The sequence below is a fragment of the Balaenoptera borealis genome (assembly GCF_965194805.1).
Source record: "Balaenoptera borealis genome assembly, chromosome: 4".
NCBI lineage: Eukaryota > Metazoa > Chordata > Mammalia > Artiodactyla > Balaenopteridae > Balaenoptera > Balaenoptera borealis.
The window spans coordinates 121,210,525-121,230,292 of record NC_138861.1 but is presented as its reverse complement, the minus strand read 5'-3'; the positions used below and the strand labels follow the sequence as shown (position 1 = coordinate 121,230,292).

Genomic DNA, 19,768 nt, shown 5'->3' with positions numbered 1-19,768 from the left:
TTTTGGTAGTACTGGGAATATTTAAAGTTATAGGAAAACCTCGTGTATTTACTAAAGGCAAAACAATGTGTCTTAAAAGTTTCTTTATGGTAAAATGTTTATTAGCAGTAAGAAAGACTTTCAAGCAGGATTTTCTGGGTTGGCTATTTTTTATTTGCTAAGTTATAATTTCAATCATTCCTATGGTCTTAAGCCACTTTTTAAAATAAGCTAAGTTGGTGCTAAGATTCTATACCTGATGCACAAGTTCATGGGCAACCACAGTGGCCACCCTCTGTTGGTTTGATGAGGCTGATTCATTAGGGTCATAAAGCAGGTTTGTTTCTCTGTAAGTGATGAGTCCCCAGTTCTCCATAGCCCCAGTGCCAAAATCTGGAATAGCGATTTTATCTATGGAAAAAGAGTCCAGTGAGAAATACATTCTTTCCATTTTGTTCATAGCACTTCTTACCAAATTAAGTTCTTTAGATGAATGTTTTTTAAAAGACTAAATATAATTTCTCAGCGTGAAAAACAATCATCTATTTGTGTAAACTTTTCAGTCTTTAATGCACTCAAAATTTCCATGGAACTCTTCCTGTTGGCTCCAGATATCAATGTGTCTTTTATTTTTTAAGAATACTATTGGCAGTGCTCTTTTCAAGTTCTCTATAATTTTATGTCTTTTGTTCCTTTCTGTATTTCATTTTTATTTTGTTTTTTTCCCATGACTTTCACTTAGATAATACCAAGCTTCTGTTTGGGGGGATATTCTGTAAGGAATAAGAGAATGAAGTTTTCAAATGAGGTCTTAGAAGTACAGAGCTTCCAAGTATGTAGAAATATATTTCTGTCCAAGGAAACAGATTATTAGAAAATACAAAATTCCACTTTTTCCCTAATTCTGTACAGTTTGTGGTCAACCAGATTCCCTACTAATTGAATAGCTTACCATCCACTTGTATGTATGTATTAAATTAGTTGGATCAACATGGAATTGACTATATTCTCTGTAAATTCCCTTCCAGGTCTAAAATGTTGAATTCAATCTAGACTTTCTAGTCCTTATTTTTGCTGGGACCTATAGTCGTAGACATGCTATCTGACAGAAGGAGGCAGTGTTAATCAGTTCTATGTTAAATCCCAAAACAGAAAAGTTTCAGTTGGATTAGTGGACAGAACACAGCTTCTCCGGTTAATGAACTATAATAAGAATGGGATTTATTTATTATTACATATAATTTAAATTAGGCACATAAATGAAAATAAATTAAATTTTCATCTAACATAAAGAAAAGGTCCTTTCTTTATGGTCAAAATAAAGATTCTTAAAGCTTTTTATAAAAAGAATGAAAATGGATACATCTTAAATGGAGGTCAGAATTACAGCAGTAGTTTACTTTTAGTGTTATTTTCATTCTTAGGTTTGGTTATTTTGTCACAAGAGTACCTCTTAAAGTTTGGAGAAATATTCCCCCCAAGGGCCAGTATTTTCCATAATGTTACAGAGTGTAATTTGTACCTAACCCATGAACAAAAGGAATTTTTTTAAACCTCATTTCTTTGTTGAGTATTGACATTATAATTAATTCACTCCAGTGCCTTTAATTTTGGGGGTGGATAAATGCAGTAATCAATTGTAAGGAAAGTCTAAGAGTCAATTCTGAAAGAATTGAAAATGCATATAAAAGTATGAAGAAGAAGAAGGAATACGGGAGAGAGGGAGGAAGAAAAGAGAAGAGAGAAATAAATTTGTGAGATTTCCACTTCCCAGGTTATCATGGGTGGTACAAGAGAGATAAAGAGAAAAAGACTTTTAAATTAATGTGATTAACATTTTATTAGATATTATTCTGATTTTGATGGAAAGTTGTTTCTCTTCCTGTCTCCTTCTCTAATACCTGTTAAGCAATAAAAAAAAAAAAAAAAAAAAAAAAAAATGGAGCATCCACAAAGTTGCTCAGAGCCACAGCCATTCCCATGTAGAGAATTTGGCATTCCAGTTGCTTTGCATTGGTAATTTATTAAAGTAAGGGCAGAAACAGAAATAGAGAAGTCGATTGTTGGTTTGTTGATTTTCTTGTTGCCTTCATTTCATCCCTACAGACATCTATATAGGTGTTACATTTAAAGTCTTTGCTAATACCACTCAAGCTTACTATTAAAGCATTTCTGCTGTTGATAGAAGTGTCATATCCATACCATTTTGATTATAGCACTATTTTTATTTTAAAAAGAAAACATGTTCCCCCCATCCTCCATATTAGAAAAAATACTTATGGAAGGAGCACCAGTTCATTTTAACTGTTGAAGAATCTAGAATTAGTCTTGTACAACAGTGGAAAGACTGGAAGTACATGGGACTCTGACAGCATCATTTATCCCTATTATTTATTAACTCACTGATGGTAGGGAGGCAATGTAAGCTATTGGGATGGGTACTAATTTTTAAATCAGCTGATCTAGGTTGCTCTTTCTGGTTCCATCATTATCAGTGTCTGCAGTTTTATGTATATACTTCAATCTTTATTTGGAAATAAAATACTATACATTTATCAAGTAAGAACAGAGTATAAACATTATTCTTAGAGGAATCCAGAATGAATCTTTCAGCATCTAGTAAGTATTAGATACATAGTATAGGCATATGATGAAAAGACTAAGGGATGACCATTAACTAAGGATGCTAAAGCTGGAGTAAGTGAGTTAACTTAGGTGAAAACAAAAGCAATATTAAAAATAAGAAAATAAAAAATGGTTCTCACCTAATTTAGGAAGAGAATAATCCATAGCAAAGTAGTCTTCAAAATAATCAAACACACTTTTAGTTATATTTGCAGCATATTCAGCTGTGTGCTTTTGCTCTGGCTGGACATATATAGTGAGCTATTAAAAAAAAAAATTCAGTGAAAATTCTTCATTTGAAAAAACGCAAAAACTGTGATACATGACATAGTAGAAAGAAGGTGGGCTTTGGAGCCAGGTAAGTCTAATTGGAATCCCAGTTCTGCATGGTCTTGGACAAATCACTTCACATCTCTGAGACTCATATGTAAAGGAAAAGAATACTGCATAACTCACTAAGTAATTTCAATGACTAGAAAGACACAATGGTTGGCATAATGTACAGTATACTTTTTAAATGTTATTTTTTCTACTTAGAACATATATTGTCTTCTTAATATTTGTGTATCTATGTATTTATCTCTCTTTGTGTAATTTGTCTTTGAAGAAATAAGGCATGTGATTTTTTTCTCATCTAAAGAGCCCTTAGATACATGTTTTCCATTTATGCTTTTCTATCCATTGCTACCCAGACTACCATTTTGATATATTAACTATTCTACTTCCAGAGTCTAAAATACAATGACTCAAAATTTTCCTGAGAGGGAGGCATCTTGATAAGCGAAATCTTGATAAGCGAAATCTCTAAGTATCTAGGATATTATTTTTATGCCATGACATAATTTATAAATCAAACCAAGTATAGACTTTTTACTCCCCAATTCTAAGCATGTATAACCCCAAGTAGCCAACACAATATTGAAGGAGAAAAACAATATTGGAAGATTGATAATATCTGACTTCAAGACTTACTGTAAAGCTACAGTAATCAAGACAATGTGGTATTAACAAAACAATAGAAAAATAAATCAGTACAAGACAATAGATAGCCCAGAAATAGACCCACATAAATATAGTCAACTGACCTTTGACAAAGGAGTAAAGGCAATACAATGGAACAAAGACAGTATCTTCAGCAAATGATGCTGGAATAACTGAATATCCATCTGCAAAAAAATGAATCTAGACACAGACCTTACACCCTTCACAAATATAAACTCAAAATTGATCACATACCTAAATGTAAAATGCAAAACTATAAAACTCCTGGAAGATAACATTGGGGAAAATCTATATGACTTTGGATATGAAGATGACTTCTTAGCTTTACCACCAAAGGCATAATCTATGAAAGAAATAACTGATAAGCTGGGCTGCATTAAAACTTTTGCTCTGTGAAAGACAATGTCAAGAGAATGAGAAGGTAAGCCACAGACTGGGAGGAAATATTTGTAGAAGATCCATCTCATAAACAACTGTTATACAAAATATGCAAAGAACTCTTAAAACTCAACAAGAAGAAAGCAAACAACCTGATTAAAAAATGGGCCAAAGACCTTAACAAGACACCTCACCAAAGAAGATATACAGATGGCAAGTATGTATATGAAAAGATGCTTCACATCATATGTCATCAAGGAGATGCAAATTAAAATAACAATGAGGTACCACAGCACACCTACTACAATGCCAAAATCCAAAACACTGACAACACCAAATGCTGGTGAGGATGTGGAGCAATAGGAATTCCCATACATTGCTGGTGGGAATGCAAGATGGTACAGCCATTTTGGAAGACAGTTTGGCAGTTTCTTACAAAACTAAACATACTCTTAACATATGGCCCAACAATTGTGCTCCTTTGTGTTTACCCAAAGGAGTTTAAAACATGTCCTGAGATTGGTTCAAGATGGCGGAGAAGAAGGACATGCTCTACACCCTCTTTCGAGAACACCAGAATCACAACTAACTGCAGGACAATCATCAACAGGAAGACACTGGAACTCACCAAAAAAGATACCCCAAATGCAAAGACAAAGGAGAAGCCACAATGAGATGGTAAGAGGGGTGCTATCACAATAAAATCAAATCCCATAACTGCTGGGTGGGTGGCTCACAAACTGGAGAACACTTACACCACAGAAGTCACCCACTGGAGTGAAGGTTCTGAGCCCCACATCAGGCTTCCCAACCTGGGGGTCTGACAACAGGAGGAGGAAATCCTAGAGAATCAGACTTTGAAGGCAGAGGGATTTGATTGCAGGAGTTCGGCAGGACTGGGGGAAACAGAGACTCCACTCTCGGAGGACACACACAAAGTAGTGTGCACATCTAAACCAGACCTACCTGCTAGTGTTGGAGGGTCTCCTGCAGAGGCAGGGGGCAGCTGTGGCTCACCAAGGGACAAGGACACTGGCAGCAGAAGTTCTGGGAAGTACTGCTTGGCGTGAGCCCTCCCAGAGTCTGCCATTAGCTCCACCAAAGAGCCTGGGTAGGCTCCAGTGTTGGGTCACCTCAGGCCAAACAACCAACAGGGAGGGAACCCAGCCCCACCCATCAGCAAACAAGTGGATTAAAGTTTTACTGAGCTCTGCCCACCAGAGCAACAGCCAGCTCTATCCAGCACCAGTCCCTCCCATCAGGAAACTTGCACAAGCCTCTTAGATAGCCTCATCCAGCAGAGAGCAGACAGCAGAAGCAAGAAGAACTACAGTCCTGCAGCCTATGGAACATAAACCACATTCACAGAAAGACAAGATGAAAAGGCAGACGGCTATGTAACAGATGAAGGAACAAGATAAAACCCCAGAAAAACAACTAAATGAAATGGAGATAGGCAATCTTCCAGAAAAAGAATTCAGAATAATGATAGTGAAGATGATCCAGGACCTCGGAAAAAGAACGGAGACAAAGATCGAGAAGATGCAAGAAATGTTTAACAAAGATCTAGAAGAAATAAAGAACAAACAAACAGAGGAACAATACAATAACTGAAATGAAAACTACATTAGAAGGAATCAATAGCAGAATAACTGAGGCAGAAGAACAGATAAGTGACCTGGAAGACAAAATAGTGGAATTCACTGCTGCGGAACAGAATAAAGAAAAAAGAATGAAAAGAAATGAAGACAGCCTAAGAGACCTCTGGGACAACATTAAACGCAACAACATTCACATTATAGGGGTCCCAGAAGGAGAAGGGAGAGAGAAAGGACCTGAGAAAATATTTGAAGAGATTATAGTCGAAAACTTCCCTAACATGGGAAAGGAAATAGCCACCCAAGTCCAGGAAGTACAGAGAGTCCCATACAGGATAAACCCAAGGAGAAACACACCGAGACACATAGTAATCAAATTGGCAAAAATTAAAGACAAAGAAAAATTATTGAAAGCAGCAAGGGAAAAACGGAAAATAACATACAAGGGAACTCCCATAAGGTTAACTAAGGTTAACAGAGGATTTCTCAGCAGAAACTCTACAAGCTAGAAGGGAGTGGCATGATATACTTAGAGTGATGAAAGGGAAGAACCTACAACCAAGATTACTCTACCCAGCAAGGATCTCATTCAGATTTGATGGAGAAATCAAAAGCTTTACAGACAAGCAAAAGCTAAGAGAATTCAGCACCACCAAACCAGCTCTACAGCAAATGCTAAAGGAACTTCTCTAAGTGGGAAACACAAGAAAAGAAAAGGACCTACAATAACAAACCCAGAACAATTTAAGAAAATGGTCATAGGAACATACATATCGATAATTACTTTAAACAGGAATGGATTAAATGCTCCAACCAAAAGACACAGGCTTGCTGAATGGATACAAAAACAAGACCCATATATATGCTGTCTACAAGAGACCCACTTCAGACCTAGGGACACATACAGACTGAAAGTGAGGGGATGGAAAAGGATATTCCATGCAAATGGAAATCAAAAGAAAGCTGGAGTAGCAGTACTCATATCAGATAAAATAGACTTTAAAATCAAGAATGTTACAAGAGACAAGGAAGGACACTATGTAATGATCAAGGGATCAATCCAAGAAGAAGATATAACAATTATAAATATATATGCACCCAACATAGGAGCACCTCAATACATAAGGCAACTGCTAACAGCTCTAAAAGAGGAAATCAACAGTAACAGAGTAATAGTGGGGGACTTTAACACCTCACTTACACCAATGGACAGATCATCCAAACAGAAAATTAATAAGGAAACAAAAGCTTTAAATGATACAATAGACCAGATAGATTTAATTGATATTTATAGGACATTCCATCTCAAAACAGAAGATTACACTTTCTTCTCAAGTGTGCACGGAACATTCTCCAGGATAGATCACATCTTGGGTCACAAGTCAAACCTCAGTAAATTTAACAAAATTGAAATCATATCAAGCATCTTTTCTAACCAAAATGCTATGAGATTAGAAATCAATTACAGGGAAAAAAACGTAAAAAACACAAACACATGGAGGCTAAATAATACGTTATTAAATAACCAAGAGATCACTGAAGAAATCAAAGAGGAAATCAAAAAATACCTAGAGACAAATGACAATGAAAACACGACAATCCAAAACCTATGGGATGCAGCAAAAGCAGGTCTAAGAGGGAAGTTTATAGCTATACAAGCCTACCTCAAGAAACAAGAAAAATCTCAAATAAACAATCTAATGTTACACCTAAAGGAACTAGAGAAAGAAGAACAAACAAAACCCAAAGTTAGCAGAAGGAAAGAAATCATAAAGATCAGAGCAGAAATGAATGAAATAGAAACAAAGAAAACAGTAGCAAAGATCAATAAAACTAAAAGCTGGTTCTTTGAGAAGGTAAACAAAATTGATAAACTATTAGCCATACTCATCAAGAAAAAGAGGGAGAGGATTCAAATCAATAAAATTAGAAATGAAAAAGGAGAAGTTACAACAGACACCGCAGAAATACAAAGCATCCTAAGAGGCTACTACAAGCAATTCTATGCCAATAAAATGGACAAATTCTTAGAAAGGTATAACCTTCCAAGACTGAAACAGGAAGAAACAGAAAATAGGAACAGACTAATCACAAGTAATGAAATTGAAATTGTGAGTAAAAGTCTTCCAACAAACAAAAGTCCAGGACCAGATGGCTTCACAGGTGAATTCCATCAAACATTTAGAGAAGAGCTAACACGCATCCTTCTCAAACTCTTCTAAAAGGTTGAAGAGGAAGGAAAACATCCAAACTCATTCTATGGGGCCACCATCATCTGATACCAAAACCAGACAAAGACACTACAAAAAAAGAAAATTACAGACCAATATCACTGATGAATACAGATGCGAAAATCCTCAAGAAAATACTAGCAAACAGAATCCAACAGCACATTAAAAGGCTCATACACCATGATCAAGTGGAATTTATCCCAGAGATGGAAGGATTCTTCAGTATACGCAAATCAATCCATGTGATACACCATATTAACAAATTGAAGAATAAAAACCATATGATCATCTCAATAGATGCAGAAAAAGCTTTCGACAAAATTAAACACCCATTTATTATAAAACCCTCCAGAAAGTGAGCATAGAGGGAACCTACTTCAATGTAATAAAGGCCATATATGATAAACCCACAGCAAACATCATTCTCAATGGTGAAAAACTGAAAGCATTTCCTCTAAGATCAGGAACAAGACAAGAATGTCTACTCTCACCACTATTATTCAACATAGTTTTGGAAGTCCAAGCCACAGCAATCAGAGAAGAAAAAGAAATAAAAGGAATACACATTGGAAAAGAAGAAGTAAAAATGTCACTGTTTGCAGATGACATGATGCTATACATAGAGAATCCTAAAGATGCCACCAGAAAACTACTAGAGCTAATCAATGAATTTGATAAAGTTGCAGGATACAAAATTAATGCACAGAAATCTCTTGCATTCCTGTACACTAATGATGAAAGATCTGAAAGAGAAATTAAGGAAACACTGCCATTTACCATTGCAACAAAAAGAATAAAATACCTAGGAATAAACCTACCTAGGGAGACAAAAGACCTGTATGCAGAAAACTATAAGACACTGATTAAAGAAATAAAAGATGATACAAACAGATGGAGAGATATACCATGTTCTTGGATTGGAAGAATCAATATTGTGAAAATGACTGTACTACCCATAGCAATCTACAGATTCCATGCAATTCCTATCAAATTACCAATGGCATTTTCTACAGAACTAGAGCAAAAAATCTTAAAATTTGTATGGAGACACAAAAGACCCCGAATAGCCAAAGCTCTCTTGAGGGAAAAAAACGGAGCTGGAAGAATCAGACTCCCTGACTTCAGACTATACTACAAAGCTACAGTAATCAAGACAATATGGTACTGGCACAAAAACAGAAACATAGATCAATGGAACAGGATAGAAAGCCCAGAGAGAAACCCATGCACCTATGGTCAACTAATCTATGACAAAGGAGGCAAGGATATACAATGGAGAAAAGACAGCCTCTTCAATAAATGGTGCTGGGAAAACTGGACAGCTACATGTAAAAGAATGAAATTAGAACACTGCCTAACACCATACACAAAAATAAACTCAAAATGGATTAGAGACCTAAATGTAAGACCGGGCACTATAAAACTCAGAGAAAAACATAGGAAGAACACTCTTTGACATAAATCACAGCAAGATCTTTTTTGACCCACCTCCTAGAGTAATGGAAATAAAAATAAAAAGAAATAAATGGGACCTAATGAAACTTAAAAACTTTTTGCACAGCGAAGGAAACCATAAACAAGACGAAAAGACAATCCTCACAATGGGAGAAGATATTTGCAAAGGAATCAATGGAAAAAGGATTAATCTCGAAAATATATAAACAGTTCATGCAGCTCAATATTAAAAAAACAACCAAATCCAAATATGGGCAGAAGACATAAATAGATATTTCTCCAAAGAAGACATACAGATGGCCAAGAAGCACATGAAAAGCTGCTCAACATCACTAATTATTAGAGAAATGCAAATCAGAACTACAATGAGGTATCACCTCACACCAGTTAGAATGGCACCATCAGAAAATCTATAAACAACAAATGCTGGAGAGGGTGTGGAGAAACGGGAACCCTCTTGCACTGTTGGTGGGAATGTAAATTGATACAGCCTCTATGAACAGTATGGAGGTTCCTTAAAGAACTAAAAATAGAATTACCATATGACCCAGCAATCCCACTACTGGGCATATACCCTGAGAAAACCATAATTCAAAAAGACACATGCAACCCAGTGTTCATTGCAACAGTATTTACAATAGGCAGGTCATGGAAGCAACCTAAATGCCCATCGACAGATGAATGGGTAAAGAAGATGTGGTACGTATATACAATGGAATATTACTCAGCCATAAAAAGCAACGAAATTGGGTCATTTTTAGAGACGTGGATGCATCTAGAGACTGTCATACAGAGTGAAGTAAGTCAGAAAGAGAAAAACAAATATCTTGTATTAACGCATATATGTGGAACAGAGAGAATGGTACAGATGAACTGGTTTGCAGAGCAGAAATTGAGACACAGAAATAGAGAAAAAACGTATGGACACCAAGTGGAGAAAGCGGCAAGATGTGGGGGTTGTGGTGTGATGAATTGGGAGATTGGGATTGACACGTATACACTGACATTCATAGAATGGATGACTAATAAAAAATTAATTAATTAATTTTTTAAAATGTCCTGCATGAGGATGTTTATAGTAGCTTTATTCGTAATTGCCAAAACTTGGAAGCACCAAGATGTCTTTCATGTACCAGATAAACTGTGGGGAATGGAATATTACACAGTGCTAAAAAGAAAGAAACTATGAAACCATGAAAAAACAGGGAGGAACCTTAAATGCATATTATCAATATTAAGTGAAAGAAACGAATCTGAAAGGGCTACACACTGTATGATTCCAACTATTTGACATTTTGGAAGAGTCAAAAAGATGGAGACAATAAAGAGATCAGTGGATGACAGGCTGGGGTGTGAAAGGTGGAGAGATGAATAGGTAGAGCATAGAGGATTTTTAGGGCAGTAAAAATACTCTGTATGATATAGTAATGATGGATATATGTATACACCTTTAACCATATTTTCTCAGAAGTGAAGAACAGCAGAAAGATCCAATAATTTAAAGGATGAGTTTCTAAAAAGCATCCCTTGGAAGGCGTTCAAGACGGCAGAGGAGTAAGACGTGGAGATCACCTTTCTCCCCACAGATACCTCAAAAATACATCTACATGTGGAACAACTCCTACAGAACACCTACTGAACGCTGGCAGAAGACCTCAGACTTCCCAAAAGGCAAGAAACTCCCTACATACCTGGGTAGGGCAAAAGGAAAAACAGAGACAAAAGAATAGGGATGGGACCTGCACCTCAGTGAGGGAGCTGTGAAGGAGGAAAAGTTGCACACACTAGGAAGCTCCTTCACTTGTGGAGGTGGGGGGTGGGCGGGGGGGACGCTTCGGAGCCACGGAGGAGAGTGCAGCAACAGGGGTGCAGAGGGCAAAGTGGAGAGATTCGCACACAGAGGATCGGTGCCAACCAGCACTCACCAGCCTGAGAGGCTTGTCTGCTCACCCACTGGGTCGGGTGGGAGCTGGGAGCCGAGGCTCGGGCCTCGGAGGTCAGATCCCAGGAAGAGGACTGGGGTTGGCTGCATGAACACAGCCTGAAGGTGGCTAGTGCGCCACAGCCAGTGGGGAGAGAGTCTGGGAAAAAGTCTGGAACTGCCTAAGAGGCAAGAGACCATTGTTTCGGGGTGCATGAGGAGAGGGGATTCAGAGCACCGCCTAAACAAGCTCCAGAGATGGGTGTGAACTGTGGCTATCAACGCAGACACAAGAGACGGGCATGAGACGCTAAGGCTGATGCTGCAGCCACCAAGAATCCTGTGTGCAAGCACAGGTAACTATCCACACCTCCCCTCCCAGGAGCCTGTGCAGCCTGCCACTGCCAGGGTCCTGTCATCCAGGGACAGCTTTCCCAGGAGAACATATGGCATGCCTCAGGCTGGTGCAATGTCACACCGACTTCTGTCGCCGCAGGCTCACCCCGCATTCCGTACCCTTCCCTCCCCCCAGCCTGAGTGAGCCAGAGCCCCCTAATCAGCTGCTATTTTAACCCCGTCCTGCCTGGGCAAAGAATAGATGCCCTCAGGCAACCTACATGCAGAGGCGGGTCCAAATCCAAAGCTGAACCCCAGGAGCTGTGCAAACAAAGAAGAGAAAGGGAAATTTCTCCCAGCAGCCTCAGGAGCAGTGGATGAAATCTCCACAATCAACTTGACGTACCCTGCATCTGTGGAATACCTGAATAGACAATGAATCATCTGAAAATTGAGGTGGTGGACTTTGGGAGCAACTGCAGACTTGGGGTTTGCTTTCTGCATCTAATTTGTTTCTGGTTTTATGTTTATCTCAATTTAGTATTTAGAGCTTATTATCACTGGTAGATTTGTTTGTTGATTTGGTTGCACTCTTCCTTTTTTCTTTATATGTATATATATATTTTCTCCTTTTTCTCTTTTTGTGAGTGTGTATGTGTATGCTTCTTTGTGTGATTTTGTCTGTATAGCTTTTCTTTGATGGTTTTTCCTAGGGTTCTGTCTGTCCGTTTTTTCTTTTTTTTTTTCATATAGTTTTTAGCACTTGTTATCATTGGTGGATTTGTTTTTTGGTTTGGTTACTCTCTTCTTTCTTTCTTTTTTTATTACATTTTTATTTTTAATAAGATATTTTTTATTTTAGTAACTTTATTTTTTTTATTTTTTCCTTTCTTTCTTTCCCTTTTTTTCTCCCTTTTCTTCTGAGCCGAGTAGCTGACAGGGTCTTGGTGCTCCGGCCGGGTGTCAGGCCTGAGCCTCTGAGGTGGGAGAGGCGACTTCAGGACATTGGTCCACCAGAGACTGCACGGCCCACGTAATATCAAAGGGCAAAAGCTCTCCCAGAGATCTCCATCTCAACGCTAAGACCTAGCTCCACTCAGCAACCAGCAAGTGACAGTGCTGGAGACCCTATGCCAAACAACTAGCAGGACAGGAACACAACCCCACCCATTAGCAGAGAGGCTGCCTAAAATCATAAAAAATTCACAGACACACCAAAACATACAACCGGACGTGGTCCTGCCCACCAGAAAGACAAGATCCAGCCTCATCCACCAGAACAGAGGCACCAGTCCCCTCCACCAGGAAGCTTACACAAACCACTGAACCAACCTTACCCACGGGGGACAGACACCAAAAACAATGTGAACTACAAACCTGCAGCTTGCGAAAATGAGACCCCAAACACAGTAAGTTAAGCAACATGAGAAGACAGAAATACGCAGCAAATTAAGGAGCAAGGTAAAAACCCACCAGACCAAATGAAGAGGAAATAGGCAGCCTACCTGAAAAATAATTCAGGGTAATGATAGTAAAGATGATCCAAAATCTTGGAAATAGAATGGAGAAAATACAAGAAACATTTAACAAGGACCTACAAGAACTAAAGAGCAAACAAATGATGAACAACACAATAAATGAAACTTAAAATTCTCTAGAAGGAATCAATAGCAGAATAACTGAGGCAGAAAAACGGATAAGTGCCCTGGAAGATAAAATAGTAGAAATAACTACCACAGGGCAGAATAAAGAAAAAAGAATGAAAAGAATTGAGGACAGTCTCAGAGACCTCTGGGACAACATTAAACGCACCACCATTCGAATTATAGGGGTCCCAGAAGAAGAAGAGGAAAAGAAAGGACTGAGAAAATATTTGAAGAGATTATAGTTGAAGACTTCCCTAATATGGGAAAGTAAATATTCAGTCAAGTCCAGGACACACAGAGAGTCCCATACAGGATAAATCCAAGGAGAAACATGCCAAGACACATATTAATCAAACTATCAAAAATTAAATACAAAGAAAAAATATTAAAAGCAGCAAGGGAAAAGGAACAAATAACATACAAGGGGATCCACATAAGGTTAACAGCTGATCTTTCAGCAGAAACTTGCAAGCCAGAAGGGAGTGGCAGGACATATTTAAAGTGATGAAAGGGAAGAACCTACAACAAAGATTACTCTATCAGGCAAGGATCTCATTCAGATTCAATGGAGAAATCAAAAGCTTTACAGAGAAGCAAAGGCTAAGGGAATTCAGCACCACCAAACCAGCTCTACAACAAATGCTAAAGGAATTTCTCTAAGTGGGAAACACAAGAGAAGAAAAGGACCTACAAAAACAAACCCAAAACAATTATGAAAATGGTAATATGAACATACATATCGATAATTACTTTAAACGGGAATGGATTAAATGCTCCAAACAAAAGACACAGGCTTGCTGAATGGATACAAAAACAAGACCAGTATGTATGCTGTCTATAAGAGACCCACTTCAGACCTGGGACACATACAGACTGAAAGTGAGGGGACGGAAAAGGATATTCCATGCAAATGGAAATAAAAAAGCTGGAGTAACAATTCTCATATCAGAGAAAATAGACTTTAAAATAAAGACTATTACAAGAAACAAAGAAGGACACTACATAATGATCAAGGGATCAATCCAAGAAGATATAACAATTGTAAATATTTATGCACCCAACATAGGAATACCTCAATACATAAGGCATTGCTAACAGCCATAAAAGAGGAAATCGACAGTAACACAATAGTAGGGGACTTTAACACCCCACTTTCACCAATGGACAGATCATCCAAAATGAAAATAAATAAGGAAACACAAGCTTTAAATGATACATTAACAGGATTGACTTAATTGATATTTATTGGACATTCCATCCAAAAACAACAAAATACACTTTTTTAAATGCTCATGGAGCATTCTCCAGGATAGATCATATCTTGGGTCACAAATCAAGCCTCGGTAAATTTAAGAAAATTGAAATCATATCAGGTATCTTTTCTGACCACAATGCTATGAGACTAGATATCAATTACAGGAAAATATCTGTAATATACAAACACATGGAAGCTAAACAATACACTACTTAATAACCAAGAGATCACTGAAGAAATCAAAGAGGAAATCAAAAAATACCTAGAAAAAAATGACAATGAAAACACAGTGACCCAAAACCTATGGGATGCAGCAAAAGCAGTTCTAAGAGGGAAGTTTATAGCAATACAATCCTACCTCAAGAAACAAGAAACATCTTAAATAAACAACCTAACCTTACACCTAAAGCAATTAGAGAAAGAAGAACAAAAAAACCCCAAAATTACCAAAAGGAAAGAAATTATAAAGATCAGATCAGAAATAAATGAAAAAGAAATGAAGAAAACAATAGCAAAGATCAGTAAAATTAAACACTGGTTCTTTGAGAAGATAAACAAAATTGATAAACCATTGGCCAGACTCATCAAGAAAAAGAGGGAGAAGACTCAAATCAATAGAATTATTAATGAAAAAGAAGTAATAACTGACACTGCAGAAATACAAACGATCATGAGAGATTACTACAAGCAACTATATGCCAATAAAATGGACAACCTGGAAGAAATGGACAAATTCTTAGAAAAGCACAACCTTCCGAGACTGAACTAGGAAGAAATAGAAAATATAAACAGAACATTCACAAGCACTGAAATTGAGACTGTGATTAAAAATCTTCCAACAAACAAAAGTCCAGGACCAAATGGCTTCACAGGTGAATTCTATCAAACATTTAGAGAAGAGCTAACATCTATCCTTCTCAAACTCTTCCAAAATATAGCAGAGGGAGGAGCATTCCCAAACTTATTCTATGAGGCCACCATCACTCTGATACCAAAACCAGACAAGATGTCACAAAGAACGAAAACTACAGGCCAATATCACTGATGAACATAGATGCAAAAATCCTCAACAAAATACTAGCAAAGAGAATCCAACAGCACATTAAAGGGATCATACACCATGATCAAGTGGTGTTTATCCCAGGAATTCAAGGATTCTTCAGTATATGCAAATCAATCAATGTGATACACCATATAACAAACTGAAGGATAAAAACCATATGATCATCTCAATAGATGCAGAAAAAGCTTTCGACAAAATTCAACACCCATTTTTGTTAAAAACCCTCCAGAAAGTAGGCGTAGAGGGAACTTACCTCAACATAATAAAGGCCATATATGACAAACCCACAGCCAGCATCGTTCTCAGTGGTGAAAAACTGAAACCATTTCTACTAAGATGAGGAACAAGACAAGGTTGCCCACTCTCACCACTAGTATTTAAAATAGTTTTGGAAGCTTTAGCCACAGCAATCAGAGAAGAAAATGAAAGGAATCCAAATCAGAAAAGAAGAAGTAAAACTGTCACTGTTTGCTGATGACATGCTTCTATACATAGAGAATCCTAAGGATGCCACCAGAAAACTACTGGAGTTAATCAGTGAATTTGGTAAAGTAGCAGGATACAGAATTAATGCACAGAAATCTCTTGCATTCCTATACACTAGTGATGAAAAATCTGAAAGGGAAATTAAGGAAACACTCCCATTTACCATTGCAACAGAAAAGAATAAAATACCTAGGAATAAACCTACCTAAGGAGACAAAAGACCTGTATGCAGAAAACTGTAAGACACTGATGAAAGAAATTAAAGATGATACAAACAGATGGAGAGACATACAATGTTCTTGGATTGGAGGAATCAACATTGTGAAAATGACTATAATACCCAAAGCAATCTACAGATTCAATGCAATCCCTATCAAACTACCAATGGCATTTTTCACAGAACTAGAACAAAAAATTTCACAATTTGTGTGTGTAAACAGAAAAGATGCCGAATAACCAAAGCAATCTTGAGAAAGAAAAACAGAGCTGGAGGATCAGGCTCCCTGACTTCAGACTTTATTACAAAGCTACAGTAATCAAGACAGTGTGGTAGTGGCACAAAAACAGAAATATAGATCAATGGAACAGGATAGAAAGCCTAGACATAAACCTACGCACATATGGTCACCTTATCTTTGATAAAGGAGGCAAGAATATACAATGGAGAAAAGACAGCCTCTTCAATAAGTGGTGCTGGGAAAATTGGACAGCTACATGTAAAAGAATGAAATTAAAACACTGCCTAACACCATACACAAAAATAAACTCAAAATGGATTAAAGACCTAAATATAAGGCCAGACACTATAAAACTCTTAGAGGAAAACATAGGCAGAACACTCTATGACATAAATCACAGCAAGATCCTTTTTGACCCACCTCATAGAGAAATGGAAATAAAAACAAAAATAAACAAATGGGACCTAATGAAACTTAAAAGCTTTCTCACAGCAAAGGAAACCATAAGCAATATGAAAAGGCAACCTTCAGAATAGGAGAAGGTATTTGCAAACGAAGCAACTGACAAAGGACTAATCTCCAAAATGTACAAGCAGCTCAATATCAAAAAAACAACCCAATCCAAAAATGGGCAGAAGACTTAAGTAGACATTTCTCCATAGAAGATATACAGATTGCCAACAAACACATGAAAGGATACTCCACATCACTAATCATTAGAGAAATGCAAATCAAAACTACAATGAGGTATCACCTCACACTGGTCAGAATGGCCATCATCAAAAAATCTAACAAATGCTGGAGAGCGTGGGGAGAAAGGGAACTCTGTTGCACTGTTGGTGGGAATGTAAACTGATACAGCTACTATGGAGAACAGTATGGAGGTTCCCTAAAAAACTAAAAATAGGGCTTCCTTGGTGGCGCAGTGGTTGAGAGTCTGCCTGCTAATGCGGGGGACACGGGTTCGAGCCCTGGTCTGGGAGGATCCCGCATGCCGTGGAGCAACTAAGCCCGTGAGCCACAATTACTGAGCCTGCGCGTCTGGAGCCTGTGTCCCGCAACGGGAGAGGCCGCGATAGTGAGAGGCCCGCGCACCGCGAGGAAGAGTGGCCCCCGCTTGCCGCAGCTAGAGAAAGCCCTAGCACAGAAACGAAGACCCAACATAGCAATCAATCAATCAATCAATCTTTAAAAAAAAAAAAAAAACTAAAAAACTAAAAATAGAACTACCATACCACCCAGCAATCCCACTACTGGGCATATACCCAGAGAAAACCATAATTCAGAAAGGGTCATGTACTACAATGTTCATTGCAGCACTATTTAGGATAGTCAGGACACGGAAGCAATCTAAGTGTCCATCGAGAGATGACTGGATAAAGAAGATGTTGCACATATATACAATGGAATATTACTTAGCCATAAAAAGAAACGAAATTGAGTTATTTGCAGTGAGGTGGGTGGAGCTAGAGACTGTCATACAGAGTGAAGTAAGTCAGAAAGAGAAAAAGAAATATCATATGCTAACACATATATATGGAATCTAAGAAAAAAATGGTTTTGAAGAAAGTAGGGGCAGGGCAGGAATAAAGATGCAGATGTAGGGAATGGACTTAAGGACATGGGGAGTGGGAAGGGTAAGCTGGGACGAAGTGAGAGAGTGGCATGGGCATGTATACACTACCAAATGTAAAATAGATAGCTAGTGGGAAACAGCCGTATGGCACAGGGAGATCACCTTGGTGCTTTGTGTCCACCTAGAGGGATGGGATAGGGAGGGTGGGAGGGAGATGCAAGAGTGAGGAGAAATGGGGATATATGTGTATGTATAGCTGATTCACTTTGTTATACAGCAGAAACTAACACACCATTGTAAAGCAAGTATACTCCAATAAAGATGTTAGAAAACAAAAACACTGTAGTGCTTCAATATGGCATAATGGTATGCTTTAACAAATAAAATGGTAGTTTTTGAATATATATATATATATATATATATATATATATATAAAACCACATTAAATCGTGAATTTTAAAGCACATGCAAAGATGCTCAACATCACAAATCATGAGAGAAATGCAAATGAAAACCACAATGAGGAATCACATCACACCAGTCAGAATGGCCATTATCAAAAAATCTACAAACGATAAATCCTGGAGAGGGTGTGGAGGAAAGGGAACCCTCCTGTACTGTTGGTGGGAATGTAAATTGATACAGCCACTATGGAGAACAGTATGGAGATTCCTTAAAAAACTAGAAACAGAACTACTATATGACTGAGCAATCCCACTACTGGGCATATACCCTGAGAAAACCATAATTCAAAAAGATACACGTACCACAATGTTCATTGCAGCACTATTAACAATAACCAGGACATGGAAGCAACCTAAATGTCCTTCAACAGATGAATGGATAAAGAAGATGTGGCACATATATACAATGGAATATTACTCAGCCATAAAAAGACACCAAACTGAGTTATTTGTAATGAGGTGGATGGACCTAGAGGCTGTCATACAGAGTGAAGTTAAGTCAGAAAGAGAAAAACAAATATCATATGCTAACGCACATATATGGAATCTAAAAAAAACGGTACTGATGAACCTAGTGTCAGGACAGGAATAAAGATGCAGACGTAGAGAACGGACTTGAGGGTACGGGGTTTGGGGGGGGGGAAGGGGAAGCTGGGATGAAATGAGAGAGCAACGCTGACATATATACACTACCAAATGTGAAATGGATGGCTCGTGGGAAGCTGCAGCATAGCACAGGGAGATCAGGTTGATGCTTTGTGATGATCTAGAGGGGTGGGATAGAGAGGGTGGGAGGGAGGCTCAAGAGGGAGGGGATATGGGGATATATGCGTACGTATACCTGATTTACTTTGTTGTACAGCAGAAACTAACACAAAGTTGTAAAGCAATTATACTCCAATAAAGATATTTAAAAAATAAAATAAATAAATAAAAATAAAAAGCATCCCTTAAATTACTATCACTGACTCACTGTTCTCCCAAGCTACTGGGTGATTGACATTCTTGCTTTATTTGCCTAAGTAAAGATGTGTTCATCTTCATCTCCAAAGGCTACAAAATTCACTCATTTATCATCCCCTTTCTTTTAAAGTTTGTTTTGTTTTATTTATTTATTTATTTTTGCTTTCTAGAAGAAGTGATACACTTCCTCACCGCCCTCCTGTTCTCTTTGTGAACAACATGCGTTTTCCAAGAAGTTAAGTGAAACTAAGGATCCAGTTCATGGCCACTGAACAGAGCAAAGGTAATTGCCCCCTATGAAATCAAAACTATCACGTTCATATAGCATTGTC

At 37.8% G+C, this 19,768-nt stretch overlaps 2 protein-coding genes across 2 annotated transcripts in view; one reads left to right on the top strand and one right to left on the bottom strand.

The window, feature by feature from the left end:
- The window catches only part of PITX2 (paired like homeodomain 2), a 274,777-nt gene that overhangs the window by 121,185 nt on the left and 133,824 nt on the right, over positions 1-19,768 (top strand). The window contains exon 4 of the transcript XR_014243676.1: positions 19,607-19,719. The gene's annotated coding sequence lies outside the window, so the exon portion shown is untranslated. The remainder of the gene's footprint in view (positions 1-19,606; positions 19,720-19,768) is intronic.
- The window catches only part of ENPEP (glutamyl aminopeptidase), a 104,955-nt gene that overhangs the window by 60,124 nt on the left and 25,063 nt on the right, over positions 1-19,768 (bottom strand). The window contains exons 4-5 of the mRNA XM_082389200.1: positions 2,745-2,865; positions 236-390 (exon numbers count right to left, since the gene is read on the bottom strand). Of these exons, the coding sequence (XP_082245326.1) occupies positions 236-390; positions 2,745-2,865 (276 nt within the window). The remainder of the gene's footprint in view (positions 1-235; positions 391-2,744; positions 2,866-19,768) is intronic.